General features: G+C 39.6%; 1 protein-coding gene across 1 annotated transcript in view; it reads left to right on the plus strand.

Moving 5' to 3' along the window:
* col24a1 (collagen type XXIV alpha 1 chain) overlaps window positions 1-18076 on the plus strand; it is a 97946-nt gene that overhangs the window by 49764 nt on the left and 30106 nt on the right. Inside the window, exons 8-24 of the mRNA XM_079693522.1 lie at window positions 1569-1613; window positions 2571-2624; window positions 3137-3181; window positions 4127-4180; window positions 5237-5281; window positions 6731-6784; window positions 7170-7214; window positions 10084-10137; window positions 10377-10421; window positions 10627-10680; window positions 10989-11042; window positions 12510-12563; window positions 14278-14331; window positions 14415-14468; window positions 15259-15303; window positions 15697-15750; window positions 16252-16296. Of these exons, the coding sequence (XP_079549648.1) occupies window positions 1569-1613; window positions 2571-2624; window positions 3137-3181; window positions 4127-4180; window positions 5237-5281; window positions 6731-6784; window positions 7170-7214; window positions 10084-10137; window positions 10377-10421; window positions 10627-10680; window positions 10989-11042; window positions 12510-12563; window positions 14278-14331; window positions 14415-14468; window positions 15259-15303; window positions 15697-15750; window positions 16252-16296 (855 nt within the window). The remainder of the gene's footprint in view (window positions 1-1568; window positions 1614-2570; window positions 2625-3136; window positions 3182-4126; window positions 4181-5236; window positions 5282-6730; window positions 6785-7169; window positions 7215-10083; window positions 10138-10376; window positions 10422-10626; window positions 10681-10988; window positions 11043-12509; window positions 12564-14277; window positions 14332-14414; window positions 14469-15258; window positions 15304-15696; window positions 15751-16251; window positions 16297-18076) is intronic.

Raw genomic sequence — 18076 nt, forward strand, 5'->3', positions numbered from 1 at the left:
GTTAGCTGAGGCGTCTTAACTTGGTTAGTTTTAGGTTACCGTGCTACCTCACTTAAACTTGATAGGCTAAAGGTCAAGGCTAAAGGTCTTCCAAAAGAGGAAAAGCACCCTTTCCAGAGTCAGGGGGTCACTGACACACAACATCCCATTCCTCCTCAGGTCAGCAATTGTCGGGCCTAAAGAGGGAGAATTTCATTGACAGTACAATCAGAAAAATGAAGGACACTGACATTCTCTCTATGTCCATCATGCCTTCTATTTGTTGACTCAGATTTGTTGTTTTGTTCTCGTGCTTTCTATGTCTTGCTCAGAAAGGTACAAACACAAAGGTGCTGTTAATACAATTGAGCTTTTGGCCTTCATAGAATAAATCTGCTATAGTAGGTCGCCCTGCTGCCCACATAGCTTTATCTGCACAGTTGTCCAAGAATCCCCTTATTGAAGTCTAGTCTCCACATAACTGGCCTTCACCTTACCTCCCAGGAGGCAATATCAGTGTTTGCAGTAGCTGAACCTAATACACCCAACACATGAACTCTGCCCTGTCAAGTATTTCCAGAGGAAATTACTGGCTCCGGTCTTGTGCTCTCTACCTCAAAGTGTGCATTTTATTGAGTGTGAAGGTTCATGTGTCACAACCTCGGATGCACACGGTGGAGCCAAGAAATTGACCTGGCCCTGAACATTTGTTTTTGAGCTGTAAACATCTGTTGTTGATATCCAAGTCAAAGGGAAAGACAATAAAGATAGTCAAAGGGAAGGAAAAGATTGAATAATAGATCCTGTTGAAGTTTATAAAGAAAGAGTGCTTGTTTAATTTAATGCATAATTTGACTGTTGCACAAAGCTAACTGTGGACTAGAATGAGCCATCTATTAATCCTATCCTATGTTCCAATTTTCTTAGTTTTCTTTTAAACATTTCTCACACTGTACTCTGCAATCCATTCAGTCCGAACTCAAAAGGTGTCATGGACTAGCCAATTTCCCTGCTCATTATCTCCATCCCAGTCTAGATTGATCATAAAACACATTTTAAAACATTTTAACATTCTATTGACTGTTCCTCAGTAGTTCCAATGAGCTGGTTTCCTTCAGGGGAATGCCTTGATATTTATTGATTCAAATATCCTTGGTTCTCAAATGGTTTCAACTCCTCTGACATTTACTCTTGTGCCACCATAAGGTTTTGTCTGAAAGTCTTGACAACTATGACATTAACTGAACCTATCTTCTCTTGTGTATTGCCACTATCAGGTCTTCATTTGAAGTTGACCAATACCTTATAGATTATAAAATAGATTTTACCTGCAAAACTAATGTCATCTGTGCTTTCCAATCAACAAATGTTAGCATGCTAACTTGGTAAACACTAGCATCAGTATGTTAGGATTGTCAATGTTATTAAGATAATGTAAGCACGATGACATAAGCATTTAACTTAAAGCACAGCTGTTCCTGCCTCATTGAGTCGCTAGCATGGCCGTAGACTCTTAGCCGTGTTAATGTCGATATTTTGATTTGGGTGCAAAATGTATTAAAAATACATTTGTTTGTTCTATTTTCAAGGGTCCTAAAGGTTATCTTGGGCTTGCCGGACTGCGAGGAGTACAGGTAGGCGATAATCTGTGTGTGTGTGTTGCGCTGATTGTATATGGGCCAAACAACAAAGCCTTAAATGTGATGACACCATCTGAGATGCAGACCCAGCATTCGTACATACAAAAAACTTTCATACACAAACACAGAGAGATTAGTCCATATACAGTACATATGGCATGTATGAAATATGCATAGATATACATTTTGTATGTGTATGTGGTTCTCTGTTTATCCCACTCTCTTTCACCTCATCAAAAGACTTACAATTATTAAGCCTCATTACACGGACTCTTTGCATACAGATTTCGGAATAACCACAAAAATGTGGCACAGTTTAGATTATACCTGATTGAAGACTCTAGGTTCCAAATTATGTTTTGGTTTGAGAATTCTGAATGTAAATCCAAGCAACTGGTCATAAGTCATATCAAGCAATCATCAAACATATTGTAAAAAACCTGCACACATTATGATCCTGTCAGACAATAATGGTGAATGTCTGCAAAATATAAAGATTGTTTCTACAGTACGTGCTGATTCCACTTTTTCAATGTCTGTGATTCATGCAGTCACAGATAACAATAGTTATTACAACAATTCATGAATGTTGAAATTGAGCATCAGGTGAATGTTTGAATGCAAAGTGTCACATTAACAGTGGACTAAAAAAGTGAGCAAGAGGGGGAGGGGTGGGTTTGAGGGGTGCAGAAAGGTACAGTTAATAGACATCGTTGTCTTCATGGAGGCCGTCCGGAATGAACAGTGCTTGTTTTATTCCTCACTTGGCAATGCTTGTAGCGGTCTGTGAGTCTCCTCTTTCACTTTATCCATCCATCTAATCTCCCTATTCACCTTTCATTCATTCTCTCTTTCTCTCTCTCTCTCTCTCTCTCTCTCTCTCTCTCTCTCTCTCTCTCTCTCTCTCTCTCTCTCTCTCTCTCTCTCTCTCTCTCTCTCTCTCTGCTGCAGGGCATACCGGGACCTCCTGGGGAAGCCGGGGCTGCAGGTTACCCTGGCAGGCAGGTGCAGTGAAAAATACAAAAATATGCTTCCCGTTCCTCCATTGACCCTCTTAGATTATTGTTACTCTACAAAGAACTCTACAGGAAAAACACAGAAAGGATAATAATAACTACACAATGAAACAATGTACACTTCTATCTGCTTTCCTGTTCACATTTCTTCCCAATTTTGGATTCTGAACTAAGCAGTAAACACCTGCTATTTTTCTCACTAAAGTACATGGAACACATAGTTAACATTGAAATGCATACATTAATGCAATATGCAATATATGCTGATGTAAGTGATTAAACTGTTGGCCTAAACCTTGTGATACTGCCAGCAGTTTGCTAGAGGAAATACAGGAGCAACTTAAAGTATAACACATTTGTTTTCTTTTAGATCTCAGTTAGCTGAGCTCGTTCTATTTTTCTTATCAGGCCATTCAAAGTCTCATGTGAAATGACTCTGTTTTTGTTGTTGTGCATACTGTGACAAAAGATCCACCTTACCTGAGTCTTTCCCTTTTGCAGGGTGCAGCTGGGCCACAAGGTGACCCAGGGCCTAAAGGTGTCCGTGTAAGTACAAGTGGTTCTCTGCTGTCCTTCTACTTTCTTTTCTTCAGCAGCGCTGAATTAGACACCTAATTTCCTGAAAGGATTAGGAAACTGTCAGACCCACAGCCTTGCTCCAGAGAGAGCGCTGAGTTGTATTCCTGACATGCTGTCTAATGTGAGATGGCTTGTGGGGGCTGGTCCGGGCTCTAGATTGTCTCTGTTAAGGCTGACTGGTTTGTCTTCATTTGGTTCATGCAAGAAGGCTTCAAAAACAGGAGAACAGAAGGAAGAGAATCTGAAAAGAACATACAGTATAGGAAAATTTGAAAGCAGACAGAATTAGGTGGTGAGTGATGGGACTGGGAGCATTGCAGCCCTGTGAGTTATAAGATGTGAGTTATGGTGTGTGTGTGATAGAAGAAAAGGAGAACAAATTAATACTTCTTATGCCATCTGACATACTGTACATATCTGGAATGCAGCCAAGGTATTGCCTTTTAGAAAATACATCTCAGTCATCCTATCCAGAATGACAGAGCAGATAGTGTATATCAGGGTTTTCATAAAGAAATTGATGATGGGTTGTCATGCACATGCACAAGACAAGGATTTGCGCCTGCCAGTGATGTGATACACATTCCCGCCAACGCCACATATCAACGGGTGGCGGTGAGCAAAAGCAGGGAGAAGAGACTGCTAGCAAGCAAACACAAATCTAAACAATGCTCATCTTTAAGATAGCCAGATGAGTGTCATCAGTGTAGCCGAGGAGAAGCCATGAGAGCAAATGAGAGAGCTTATGGATGATGGTGTTGATCTTCCATTGGTCCTGTACGACAAGCCATATACACTGTTTATGCTAAACTGAATAGAAGTATTGTGGTGACATTAATTTATTGAAATACTGTAACACTGCAGACATATTTTCAGACGATCCTGTGATTTAACATATTGCTGATTTCCCAGGGTTTCATTGGGCCTCCTGGCATTGCTGGGCCACTCGGACCAGAGGGGGAGAAAGTGAGTAATGTTTGTTGAAGTCACAATTGCTGTGTATGTACTATGTAGTCCTGTATGTGTGAAAATTAATATTTATAAACTCTAGTTTCCTCTTATTCATTTATTCCCAGTGTTTTGGACACGCCATTTTCTCCTGTTTTTGTCGGTACTTCCTTACTGAGGTTTGATTAAGTAGATTATATATATATTTTTTCTTTTAGCACTTTGCCCTTATCAACTTTTAGCAGTCAGCTATGTTGTAATATCTTTATTCATGTTGAACTACTTATAAATAAATGCCAGAACATTGTTTTACAAAGTAATGTTTCAGTCCAAGAAACCCAAATACACACTACGAAGTAAAAAAATGTTTCTTGGTGACTGTTATTTAAAGCTCTTTAATTTACGGCTTTAAAATTATTGGGTTTCAGGAAAGAATTTGAGGTAAATTTATATTATCCGTCCAGGTTAAATGCTCTGAATGAAGTCACTCATTATTTTATTCTTTTGAGATTCTACTCTTAAAGGTGGGGTAGGTAATTTTGGAGAAACCAGCTCGAGTGCGCTAGAATTTGAAAATACACAGCTGGAAAAATGTGCCACTTCCTTACAGAGCCCCTCCTCCAACACACACGAACGCACACATGACCAATGAGCGCACAAGATAAGTTTGTGCACAAATGGAAGGCTGACAGGCAGGTAGGCCATCCAGTTATTTTAGCCGGGCCGGCTCAGATGATTGGTCGTGCTTTTTACAGCGCTACAGCTTCCACAGATGACATTTTTATATGGATTTTTTGTCAAAGCATTTAAGATATTCATTGCTATCGGGATGTTAAGAGCATTCCATGGAGTATAACAAAAAGTGTATCTCGAGCCGGTTTCTCAAACTTACCTACCCCACCTTTAAGGGAATCCTGGTCTTTATCGCTCTGTTGTGGCTTTCTGCACATCAGCTTGGTCTGTGCCAAGAAAAATATTATTTCAATATGATGTAACCCTAATATTGACTAAAAGGTGTTAGGGTTTAATGATCCCAGATTTAAGTCACTAACCCAGCTGTTTTTTCTTTTCTAGGGCATTCCTGGTCCTGTTGGAAAACCTGGCTCGAAAGGAAGACACGTAATGATTCATTTAATTAAGATTCTTACCATAGCTTATGGTTGCTTCTAGACACAAAAATGTATCTTTCATGCTGCAGGCATGCTTTTCTGTGTTATCTCATATTGTAAAAATCCATTTAATATACAGTACCTTTGAAGTCAACAATCACATCGACAGGGACTTTTTAAATAATGTGTATGCTGTATCTATTGTGAATGTGCCTTAGCAGCAGGACTCTGAATGCCAGTTTAACCCTCCTATTGTCTTCGTGTTCCCTCCCTTACTTTGGTGTTCGCGGACAAATTGGACCGGTCCTGTTTTAACTGCTATTACATTAACACAAAAACCCTTAATCATCACCAAATTTAATTTGACACCCTTTAAAATTGTAAATATTGTATCAGACTACTGGTATACATGAAAAAATGCTCTAAATATACAAAGAATACTAGACACTGAACATGTATTGCGTGTGCCAGGTGTGATCCATGTGGGGGGATGGGCACATAAGAGCAGGAAATGTATCAAATTGTTCTGTGTTTGTTTGTGTGTGCCAGGTGTGATTCACATGGGGGGATGGGCACATCTAGAGTATGTGTTTGTGTGTGTTTTATCTGATCCGGATGGTTACTAATTCCTTTTCTTTATGGCGGTCATTTTTTACCGGGAACCCCATGGCTGTTACAAAGTTGACTAATTCATCCAAAATTCAATGAAAGTGGTGATCAGCAATTGTATATGTTCAAATGTCTACTGTGAACGATATCATAAAGCGTTAATGCAATCGAATGTAAAACAAAAAAGTTATGATTGATGAAAGTAGTAAATCGGTCAGATTTTACCGAAGACAAAAGGAGGGTTAAACAGTACAAAGAGAAAGAAAATATGAGAAGAATAATTACTTTAGCGGATTTAACAAGTTGTTGTAAATCACATTATAGTTGTTTTATGAAATCGCATTTGGCATAGTCCATGTAATGCCAAGTGTGTAGCTGGGCTGCATTGTGTAAAACTACGGATCAAGATATAAAGGAACGGAATGTCAAGGTTGAGCCCTCACACTGTGAAAACGTAATGTTTTAAAAACAAGCCTTAACGTCTCTGTTGAAGTTGCCAAGCCGGCATTCAGCCCAATGTTTGTTTCATCCGGCTAAATGGATCAAAGCCTCAGGCACACCAAACAAACTGCCATGTCTTTCATTATCTGAGCATTATCTTTACACCAGGCTAATGTATTTCTGATCAACCATTTGGGGAAATAACATGTTAATTGCTATGTATAATTCAAAAATTGGATGTCATGCATAACAGAAAACATAGATTTTAAGTGACATGAGGGAAGTAGGAAAAGCTTATTAACTCCTGTACCTTCACCTGTATGGAAGCTGATATACTGAGTGATAAGTGATTATTGGCAGTGGTTGCCCTGACCCTCTTAAATTGAGTGTGGATATACTTCCTCCACAGGGTGTGGTTGGCGATGCGGGGGAGAGGGGGCCTCCTGGTCCTGATGGCAATGAGGTGAGAACTCTTGTCCACATCTCTTTTTCTACCTTACCCTTTTCATCTTCCTCTGCGTGTGATTTGCCTTTTTATCCTCCATTGATATAGTCACAGAAGATAGTCTATTAATGACTAACTTTATCACTAGGTCTCATTACTGTCCGTTTTGGAGCCTGGTGGATGAAATCACTGGTTAATTATACAAATTACTGAGCAGCTTTGATTCATGGATTTGTGGCTTCAGACATAGAAGTGTTAAGATGCTTTCTCATTTCAAGTGTTTGCAAATGAAAACATTCAATTATACCTATAGCATTTCCAATGTAGCCTTGGAAATGAGGAATGTGCAATACTGTAAGTATCCTGTCCTGTGTACTTAGGATGTTGCTGTGATGTTTCACAGGGGCCTGTTGGTGGGATTGGCATTAGCGGCTTTCCTGGTCTGAGGGTGAGTATCAGTTTTTCAATCTTATCATTTTTATTTATGTGTTACACTTCCCACAGCTAATAGGCAATATGTAATTTCCCTGCCTCACAGTTCCATCTGTTTCTACTGCTTGAGTGTCCAACTTTTGTCATACTTGTCTGTAGAGTTTAAATTTGAGTTTGGATGTGCTGTGTTTCTCCATAAGTAATGAATGTGAATTTTCATGCTACCCTCTGACCTGCTGTACAGTAGTGATAGTTTGTCCTGCATGTCAAGTAATGGAGATGTCCTTTACTTTGACCAACATTTTTCATGGTTGGGTCCAGTGAAGGTACCCTAAACATATACACATTTGAGGGTCCATATCAAATGACAATAACAACATTTGTCTTGGGAGGCATTGTGTTATTATGGCAGTCGGACAACATCTAACCAGGACTAATAGAGAACATGCTCTCTTTCACTGCAGAATGTGTAGTTGCTGAATAGTCTGTGATCACAGACCCCTCTTAATCGCCTCCCTGTTCATGTCATGAAAATAGATACAACTGTATATATACAGTACCTTTCCTGCGCCTTCATTTCAAGCTTCATTTACACTGGCTTGCTGTCCCCATAGCATGGGTATTTATTGGTGTGCTGGAAGGGTACCTCTGTGTGTGCTAGACACATCTGGATGGATAGGGTTTCCTAAACCTTCCCTTAAGCTACTGGCTGTACGTCATCAATTAGTGAAGACGCAGTCAGACATGAAACATGCACACACCATCTTTATTTTGTTTTTACAAACACATGGATATCATCACAATAAACCTTTAACTTGTAGAGCAATCAAAATATATAGAATCACAAGTCTGAAGTAAATGTACACATTTTTCACTATTCACATCATAGATCACTTTATATGGTGTGTGATGTGTTCATATTTGCACACATGCATGTACACACACGTATTTAATGATAACAAAAGAAAACACTGTGATTCTTCCTGTGTTCTGCAAAAAGAAAATCTGAGATGGTGGGCTGGCTGATTTAAAGCCTGCCTTGGAATGTCAATCTTTTCTACCAAAATAATTGTCATATGATTAGAGCCCATGTTGAGAGAGTGGACATTTGTGGTAGAATTCTTTGCTAATAGCATTAGTATATTCGTGCTCACACTTTCTTGTACAACACTCGTTCTCCGAGTCATGTTCTTTCCATTTCTTTATTTTAAATGGATATGAATAGATTTTGTGGAAGAAATCGAAACACAATCAAGAATTGATACAAATATACAGTTAATGGTGGCCTCGTGATTTTTATGCAGTGCAATAATATGTATTATGGAAATGGCCAATCTTGAGAAAAGCAAAAACAGCCCCCAAAACAAATATATTAGTATCAGTCAAATGCATTAATATATCATATTATGTTAAATATAATATCATCATTGCCTTTAAGTCCTTTTAAGTAATCAAACAAGTGAGCCAACATACTTACACCTCCTTAATCCTGTCCTTTGTGTAATTCATATTTACTCCACAGCTGAGTGATTTTGACACAGGATAGATTATAGAGCTTTTATTTGATATTTAACACTCATTTTCACTTTCACTCATTTTCATACCCAATTACACAAAGTTGTAGCTTTCTCCACGTAATTAGAGAGCAGCGCAGAGAGTTGGTTCTGGTTTGCAATTGATGTGTTTCCCAGTGTGTGACTCAAGAACATTTGATGCAGCCAGACACTCATTAACAGTCTGAATGTAAATCAAAAGTGTTGTTGTTACGAGTGTGTACTGTTAACACACAACCACTCTAGCATCAACCAGTTTAATCATATTTACGATAAAATAAGACCTGTGTGTATATTTATATAATCGCATGTTGTTGAGTTAATGATACATTTTATGCCAGAGTTTTATTTGATTAGCTTTTCTGAGGTTACAGTGGTTGTGCTGAAACACGTGTTACAGGAATGCTACAATCTGTTTTTTGTCAGGACTTTAATCACTTATCTCCAGTGTTGCTGGTTGAGATAATGGTTTGAATGATGATCCCTAACTGCCCGCCTGTCAGGCAGCATCCTGACAGCAGAGTGGTATGTACATGTACCAGATCCCTACTACTTTTTTAAAGGAAGTCATTTTTCTTGGTTCATTTTCACTTTACAGCACGTCATGGTTCATGTGCTCTCTGTGGAAAGCCTCTCTTGTGACTGGCACATGTGATTTGTGTATGTCCTGCACATGTCCTGGATGACGTTAAGCCATGTGCTTTCACTCACACACCTCTAGCTACAACATTTTTGCTTATTGCCAAGCTGAATGATTGCGAGTTTGGAAAGAGAATTGTGCAGTAGTAAAATGAGTATCTTCTCCTGACTGTCTTGGAGTAAATTGCAACGTCTCTCTAGCTTTACTCCCTTCTCCATTACGTGGTATAACAAAGCAATCCATACCTATATACCAATGTGCAAAAGTTGTATTTACTTAATTGTGTTTCGTGTCTGACAACACAATATAATAGCTGCTGGAATGGTATAAACATTCACCAACTGCATGCTTGCTTGAAAAGGGTGTATTCTTGCTGTCCAGACACACATTCTGGCGAATCAATCCAATATTGGGGGCTGGCAGTGTTGAGCACGGCTAAGCCCAGGCCCATACAAATCAACTGGATGCACTGTCAACACAGCTTAGTTTTTTTGTTGGGATGTGACAGGAAGGCTCTGGGTTGGATTGTGTTAGTGTCAAAATAACATCACTGCCAAGAAGAAATTGTAAACATTCAGTCTGAAAAAATCCATTGAGTGTCGGGCAACAAACAGGCCAGTATCAGAAAATTGTGTGGGTGTCTGTGTGTTATTGATACATGAATTCCATTGTGTACCTCCTTCCCTCTATAGGGGGACACAGGGCCTGAGGGACTGCAAGGCCTGCCTGGTCTGATGGGACCTCAGGTAGGTTAGACATTTGCGCCTGCAAATGCTCTAAATTATAGAAAAATACTTTACAGTACAGTCAAATTAAACCATTTAAATCTGTCCAAAATGTACTGTAAGTGTCTTCGCCTCATATATGTAGTAACATCATATAAATGTATGCATTATCTGGTCTAGTCTGATTAGGATTCCTTACACAAATGTTCCCCTCTCCTCTCTATCTCTCTAATTCTTCTACCCTCCTCTCACTGTGGCAGGGCCCACCAGGACGACAGGGCCTGCCTGGATTGAAAGGTGATAAGGTGATTTCAATATTTATATTATTGCAGTGTTTCTGTGTCTATAGACAAGCTCACATAATGATACATATTACAAGGGTTTTGCATAATGTTATTAGCATTATACACTACGATTCATACATTTATTTATATATATCTTATCTACAGTCGTATTGTGATCACTGTGGCAGGGCAGTGTTATATCTCTGTATGATACTGTGAAATTTAGGCTGGAGTGGGACATATGGGCGAACCAGGAGAGATGGGGATCCAAGGTGACAAGGTACTTCTCTCCTCACACAAGCAAGATTTTAAGTAAAACACAGATGAACACCATTTGAAACGTATTGCAATTCATAGACAGATCATCAGACATCTGTTACACACACACACACACACACACACACACACACACACACACACACACACACACACACACACACACACACACACACACACACACACACACACACACACACACACTCACTCACACACACACACACACACACACACACACACACACACACACACACACACACACACAACTGTAAGACCAGTTTGAGTTTAAAGTGTTATGTCTGATTCTTTCAGGGGGATTCTGGTGTACCTGGTCCTGCTGGGCCGAAGGGGAAACCAGGACCACCGGTATGTTCGTGTGAGTGTGATATGTGTCTGTACAGCCAAGGGCACATGTGTAGACATTACTGAAAGTGTGTTTATTTGTGCATTTAATGCATGTTTGTATATTTGTGTGTGCATGCATGCCTAGCTTTACAGATTGTATACAACTTTTATAGATAGACCTAAGTAAACAGTAGACTTCTGTGGCTATGAGGTTAAATCCCACCCTGAATAACATGTTGCTGTGTCCTTGGGCAAGATAATCCATACAATTGATTCTGATGGCATGGCAAACGTCGTGTGAATGTTTGTCAACGGTCAGACTCCTTGAGCCGGGGGGCGCCTTGCATGGCAGCCCCTGCATCTGGATGAATGTGTGTATGGGTGAATGAATGCTGTATATATGAAAGTGCTTTGAAGAGTTGTAAAGTCTGAAAAAGCGCTTTATAAATTAACTCCAATTAACAATGTACTACAAAGACATTCAGAATTTGTTTACAAGTTGTTAGCTTGTCAGTTCAGTCATCTTGGCTCAACACTTTAGCTTTATTGTACACTTGCTGGTAGTTTGCTTCCATGAGAAAGGAAAAAACTGAAGAATATATCTCCCTCCTTACATCTGAATTTGGGTGCATCAAACTCAAATGTAAGGAGCCTTTGTATGTCTGTTCTTTGATTTTTCCCGAAGAAAGTGCTGTGTCAAGTGCTACCAGTTGAGATGTATCGGAGAAAATTATTAGTTGGGTTAATATGCTGTGTAAGGCATTGAGAGGGGACCCGCGTTAACTATTACAACAGCGATCGGCATGCTGGATACAGCTTACTCTCTATCAGTGTTTCTGGAGCTTGAGCATTTCTACTATATCAGAGCAGGTGTATTGCTCTGGAGCCAGGCACTGTCCAGTGTTGAGTGGTTAGGATGAGCGAGAAATCTGCATGAAGCCATCAAGCGGGTAGAAACCGTACTAGTTCTAAACAAGTCCATATGCTCTCCTGTTCCAGAGCACCTGATTTAGTTTGTATGCAGCATCAGATGCAGTCTACTCATAAATCAGAATAAGAACAATGTTAAAAGGGTGTAATTTTATAAGAAAAATGTGTGTTCCTCCATGAGGTGTAAAAGTTTATCCAAACTCAGTTTTCAGTATTGTTTTGTCGAACTGATTTGTAACGTAGCTGCATAACCTGCTCATACAAAGTAGAAAAAAGCAAGCATTACTCACTATGAAGTGAGAGAGGGAGAGCACCGTTTAGCGTTAGGGGTTAAGGGTTAAGTGTTAAGTGTTTAATGACTGGACAGAGTGACTTGAGTTTAGCCTTGATTCCTGATATCAAGTGTCCATGCTGCATCATGCTGTGACTGATCACTACTAAGTGTGTTCTTTGCTTTCACATTCAAATCACGATAAACAAATATAACCAAAGTATGTTACCTAAATTGTGACAGAGTGAACACAATATAATAATGGTGTGTTTTCTGTACTTCAAAAGGGTAAAATTGGTGAGATGGGGACACAAGGACAAGCTGGGCCCCCAGGACCAGAGGTAGGATACACTTATCAAAACTAATTATTCAATTTTTGATCAGTATTTTTTTATATCAAACTTATGATGGTTCCAGGTTCTAATATGTGAGGAATGTCTTTATTCTGTCTGTACATTTACTCTCTTAGAAGACATTTGATGACATCACCTTATAGATATTGTGATAACATTAATATATTTTTTTCAGTTTTATCAGCAGAATAATTGATTAATGATTTATTGATAAATGTTTGTATTGTTTTTGGTAATCCTCTAACATTTACCTTTAGAGCCTCCATTATACGTATTTGTTTACAAAAGAAAATCAAAATCTTGCAGATTAAAATAATTTATAATGAGCTCATTAATGCCCCTTCCCCCAGATGGCGAACATTGAAGCCTTCCTAAAGCACTACCATCAGATTACATTTTTAACTTTTTACCAAAAATGTAAATAAAAGGTTATGTTTGAAACTTTAGTGCGGGACTTTTAGACATCAATGAACTTCCGTTTCACTAAAGCGTTGCCAAACAAGATCACACAAATGTGTATAAAAGACCAACGCCGCCATGACTAGCTCTCTATTTTTCAGTATAGTTGTGGCGTCTATTTAATGTGGCGACTTTCCTACGCTGGCGCAACAGCGCTGCATGTTATGTCAATCAGACAGGGCTGAATGGTTTGAAGATAGAGTGTAGCGAAAGCTGAGGTGTGGATTTTTAGTAGAAAAAACAAACTATAGGCCTCCTGCTGGGGAGTTGCAGCAAGTTCTGGCAGGCATACGTCTTAAGAACGCTTCAACAACGTTAGTGATTTGCTCTCTCTGCCAGAGGGGGGAGACAAAAGTTGTGCACTCCAGTTATAATACTGTATTTTGTTGTGGTTATTCGTGAACACCATTTGCAACAGATAGTGACTCGATGACATTTCCTGTTTTGCCAGCTCTGGGTCAAAATGTATTCTTAACATCTCAAAATCTAAATAACAAAATAACAAAGAACTTAACACAACTCGCAAGAGAATTTAGCCTTTTTTGGGTATACTAAAGAGTTTCATAATGATAATCTAATACAATTCAAATTTAATTTAGTCTCACTAGCCCTAAAAGGTACTGACGTCCATGTGTTGCACCAAAACAACACTAACCTTTTGTCCCTTGCTTTCCCTGTTCTGGCATCTCCCTCCAGCATGCCTGTGCTTAGGTTGTAGAAACGTAACCTTTTTTCAAATAGGTCATTGTTGATGCCTCCAAGTATCTGAAAAGCGTGGAAAATGTCATAAGACACGCTGCAGTCAAACGTGCAACACCACAATAGGTCACAAAGGCCACATCTTACGTATCTTTCTGAAATGATTGATTATGTAATGGCAGGCATGCCTGAAGGTATTCCGCTTCTATCAACTCCGTCGCGGTCCATCACTATTTTCACATCAGTTTTCAATAAGCCGGCTTACACACACTAGCGGTGTTAACCCAGTGTGATACAGTTGTATGCAAGATGCCTTCAGATATTTGCAAAAAGGAGCTGCTGCAGAACATCAACATACTAATACACCTACTTTATACCTGACAGTTTAATTCAGATTGATCTTACCCATCCTTTATATACACAGAGATTCAATGAGTATATTGGATTTGTGGATGGTATCAAACACAACCAATTAGTCATGTGACTCATAACGGGGAAAATAATAAAAACATATGATAATACTTTAATCTCCTGATTTTGCAAGGGATTTCCCGGGGACATTGGATTACCGGGGCCTAACGGACCACCTGGACCGAAGGTACTCAACATCTCTCTCTGACTGTTTATTGATTCATTTCTTTCGTTATTCCGTTAACATTCATGCATCTGGCTGTGTTTCAGGGTTTGCAAGGTGCCAGAGGACCCCTAGGCCCACAAGGTCCACAAGGAACGCAGGTGAGACAATTCAACACCCAATTTATTTCCACACGTCTGCTCGTTTCTTTAATCTCTATTATGGAAAGTAGAAATATGACACATCAAGGGAGTTCCATTAGATCATTAGTCTGAGGCAAGTTTAACCAACACAGCACTTCTCATTTACCGTCTAGTCATAGCTCAAACAGTGGCAGCCTAGATCCTTGTGGGAGTGTTGATCTTTGCCATATCTCTCGGGGCATGTTCCACTGGGTGAAGTCATTATTCATCAATTGGTGCTAAGAAAAACAAAGCTTAAAGTTTTCCAGCAATGGAAAAAAGCGTTGTGCGTTGACCGCATTTTGAAAGGCGTACAACGGACACTTTTAAAATGTGCTGAACGTTACAGTATTTATCTGGCAACTGTTCACAGAGGTGTAATTAGTCAATGTGTTCTACTCCTCTCACACAGACTTTCCAGGTATGATCTCACAACAACTCAGTCATAGAAAACAGAGACCAAAACTGTTTGATTCCTGACAGAATAGACACGGAAAGTATCTTTGTAGATCTACTCAAGCTACTTGAGTCCAAAGACAAAATTGGATTACACTTATCTGACAGCTGTGTACAGAGGCTAGGGGAGGACAGGGAGGGAGGAAGTAGACCTTTAATATTGAGAGTTGACAGTCATGCTAATGGAATGCTAATGTTACTGTGGGTGCATTTCATCACATGTTGACTCTTGTGTATACTGTATGTGAGCATGTGTTTGTGTATGTGTTTATGTTTGCAAATATCTGTATGTGAACAACACTGTGATCTGCAGGGTGATGAAGGACCACTCGGCCCACCTGGCAGCGCAGGCCCTACTGTAAGAACCTCTGGACTTGCATACTTTGTATCTACACACATACACATCTAAGGATCGAGGGTGTCGTTTTTCTCATACTGATATTCTGAACAATCTGTGCTGTTGTATTAGCTGTAAAGTGTCTCTACTGTAGGCTATTTTTATTATATGTACAGCACTTTGGCTTGACCAAAAATCGTTTATAAATGTGCTATATAAATAAAACTTGATTTGATTTGATACAAACAAAAAGACAACATGCACACGAATTGAGCGTTTCGGGGGGGTTTAAATAAAACAATTCACTTAGATGTTCTGTCTGGGAGCAGCTTGGATGAGATGTGATGGATATATATCTTTTGATCATTACGTTTGTGTTTGATTTTTTGTGTGTGTCTCTGCCTGTGTTTATAGGGAAGACCCGGAAGGAAAGGCTTCATAGGCGAACCTGGCCCAGACGGTTTAGAAGTGAGTCTAAATCTGTATAAGTATATCTGAATGCCATCATCTGTAGAACATTGGCAGTCGTATGGCTTGCCCTCTCAGTTTTGATTATAATAGCTATCAGTTTCTTCACAGTTTTCTTTTACCTAAGAAAACCCCAGCATTCCAGACTCAATCCTCGCCCTATTTTATTGCATGTCATTTGCTTTGGAACAAACCACAGATGCAGTGCAAAGATCATTATATCTTGTGTTTCAAGATTTTATTACTGAAAATGTGTCTCCATGTTTGTGACCCATGTATTGCCTATTCTTACTGTGTTGTAAACACGCTCTTAATTAAGCCAGAAAATGATTTATTGTGTGTGTGTGTGTGTGTGTGTGTGTGTGTGTGTGTGTGTGTGTGTGTGTGTGTGTGTGTGTGTGTGTGTGTGTGTGTGTGGGTGTGGGTGTGCAATGTGAGTGCTGTATTTCTTTGATCCCTTTGATCGCAGGAAGCTAACTGTTTAATGTGTTCTGATTGCAGGGAGAAAAAGGGGACATTGGAAATGTTGGAAAAATCGGACCACAAGTGAGTTGCTTGCACAGTAGTAACATTCAGGACATTAATTAACAGCCACCCTGCTGTTAAGCTTCACATTAAATCCCTCTCTAAGATAGTTACCGTGGAGTCTGTGATGTACAGTAGCTTTTAACAGCTTTAGTTCCTGTACCTAAAGGTTTTAATGGTTTTCCTCCAGATTAACTTACATCTTACACTGAGATGATGAAGCAATGCCTCCATAGTTAATTGAAATAAAATCTTCAGTGTGGCAACTGTTGAGGAAGTCGCAGGGTAATCCTTTGATGACTTGGTGTTTTTGTAACCCACTGTTGATGTTGAGAGAAGTTTGAATCTTCTCCATCCACCGAATAGTGTTTTTATAATGGAATTAGCAGAACACCACAGTAGAACAGAAAGAAAGTCACCTCATTTGGGTTTCAAATGTTTTGAAGCGTGGGTTTCATGTCTGATGTTGCCAGAGAATCATATTTGTGGTGCATGACGTCCACATAATAACTTCAGTAGAAAACATTGTCAAAACATGTTGTTCTTGTCCAACAAGTGGCTTTGCATATCTCCCAAAACATCTGTTAGGATTGTGCCTAAATGTACCAATTAGCAGCTAAGTCACAGTTTCATGTCTGTCTTTCTGTTTAACGCTTCATTTAATGCTTTATACCCAGCACAAATACTCTAGAGAATTGTTGGGACATGTTTCCGCTTTGCTAACGCACACAACTGCTCGGAACATCCAAAGTATGTCCGTCCTTCCCGGAGGCCCCTTAATGTTAATATTTGCATTCTGTGCATAGTGGAGGCAACCAAGCGGGCCGTGTTCCACTGTGTTGCTGGAGTGCACATATGAGAGGGATTAAGCACTTACTCAGTAGAGGGGCCTTTGAAGCCAAGAAGGAGCCATGGGGCTATGCAGAGAAAAAAAACCCTCTAAAACATATGGAGGCTGTAATGGATGCCATTACATCACTTTCCAAATAAATTTGATGTGTAAAAACTGAGATTGACGGTTGTTGACTAGCGCAGGTTAACCAGGGGTCGAAGCAGCAAGGCCGCAGGTCGCTTGTCTTCATCGAGTTCCCCTGTATCACCAGGGGGGCCCCCCATACACTTTTTTCAAGTGAGATTTTATTGGAGGTTTTTATAGTTTTAGCCAATTTAAATTGACTGCTGAGTGTTCCATTTTGAAGTCACACTCCAGTCCACAGTGAATAAAACATGGATCAGTCATCAATTACCAAAGCCAGCCACAGGTGTGCTTTGATATATAGTTCACATGTCAACCTCTATGCTTTTGGCTTTCAGTGACTCAGTGTGTACTCACATGTGTGAACAAAAAAAGAGGCATTTGTGAGGGAGAACCTTAATACTTTCAACATTAAGTGACGTGAGCTGTATTTCTTCTGTTACCTTAAGGATAATGGGTATACCAGTACTTTAGTAACTCTAGCTGTGTCAGAGGAAACAGAGTACCTTCAAACGGTACTGTTAAAGCTCCCACGATCATGTCTCATGGAAACCCCTTTAAAACCATTTCCATCTGTTAAAGGATACAGTGTACCACTTTGTGTTCTAATTAAGGGATTTGAGGTAGATTTAGAGCTCCTGTTCCCAGGCCTGCAGGCTGCATCCCCTCACAGACACTCTGCTACTTAGGATAATACCATTTGGTGATGATGCATGACTAACACTTTGAGCTATGAGCCTTTGTAAGGGAGTAGCAAATGGAAGAACAATCTTATTGTGTTTATAACAGTAGTTTGTTTCTTGCTATCACTTTGTCAATCTGTTA

This window comes from Notothenia rossii (genome assembly GCF_949606895.1).
Source record: "Notothenia rossii genome assembly, chromosome: 1".
Taxonomy (NCBI): Eukaryota; Metazoa; Chordata; class Actinopteri; order Perciformes; family Nototheniidae; genus Notothenia; species Notothenia rossii.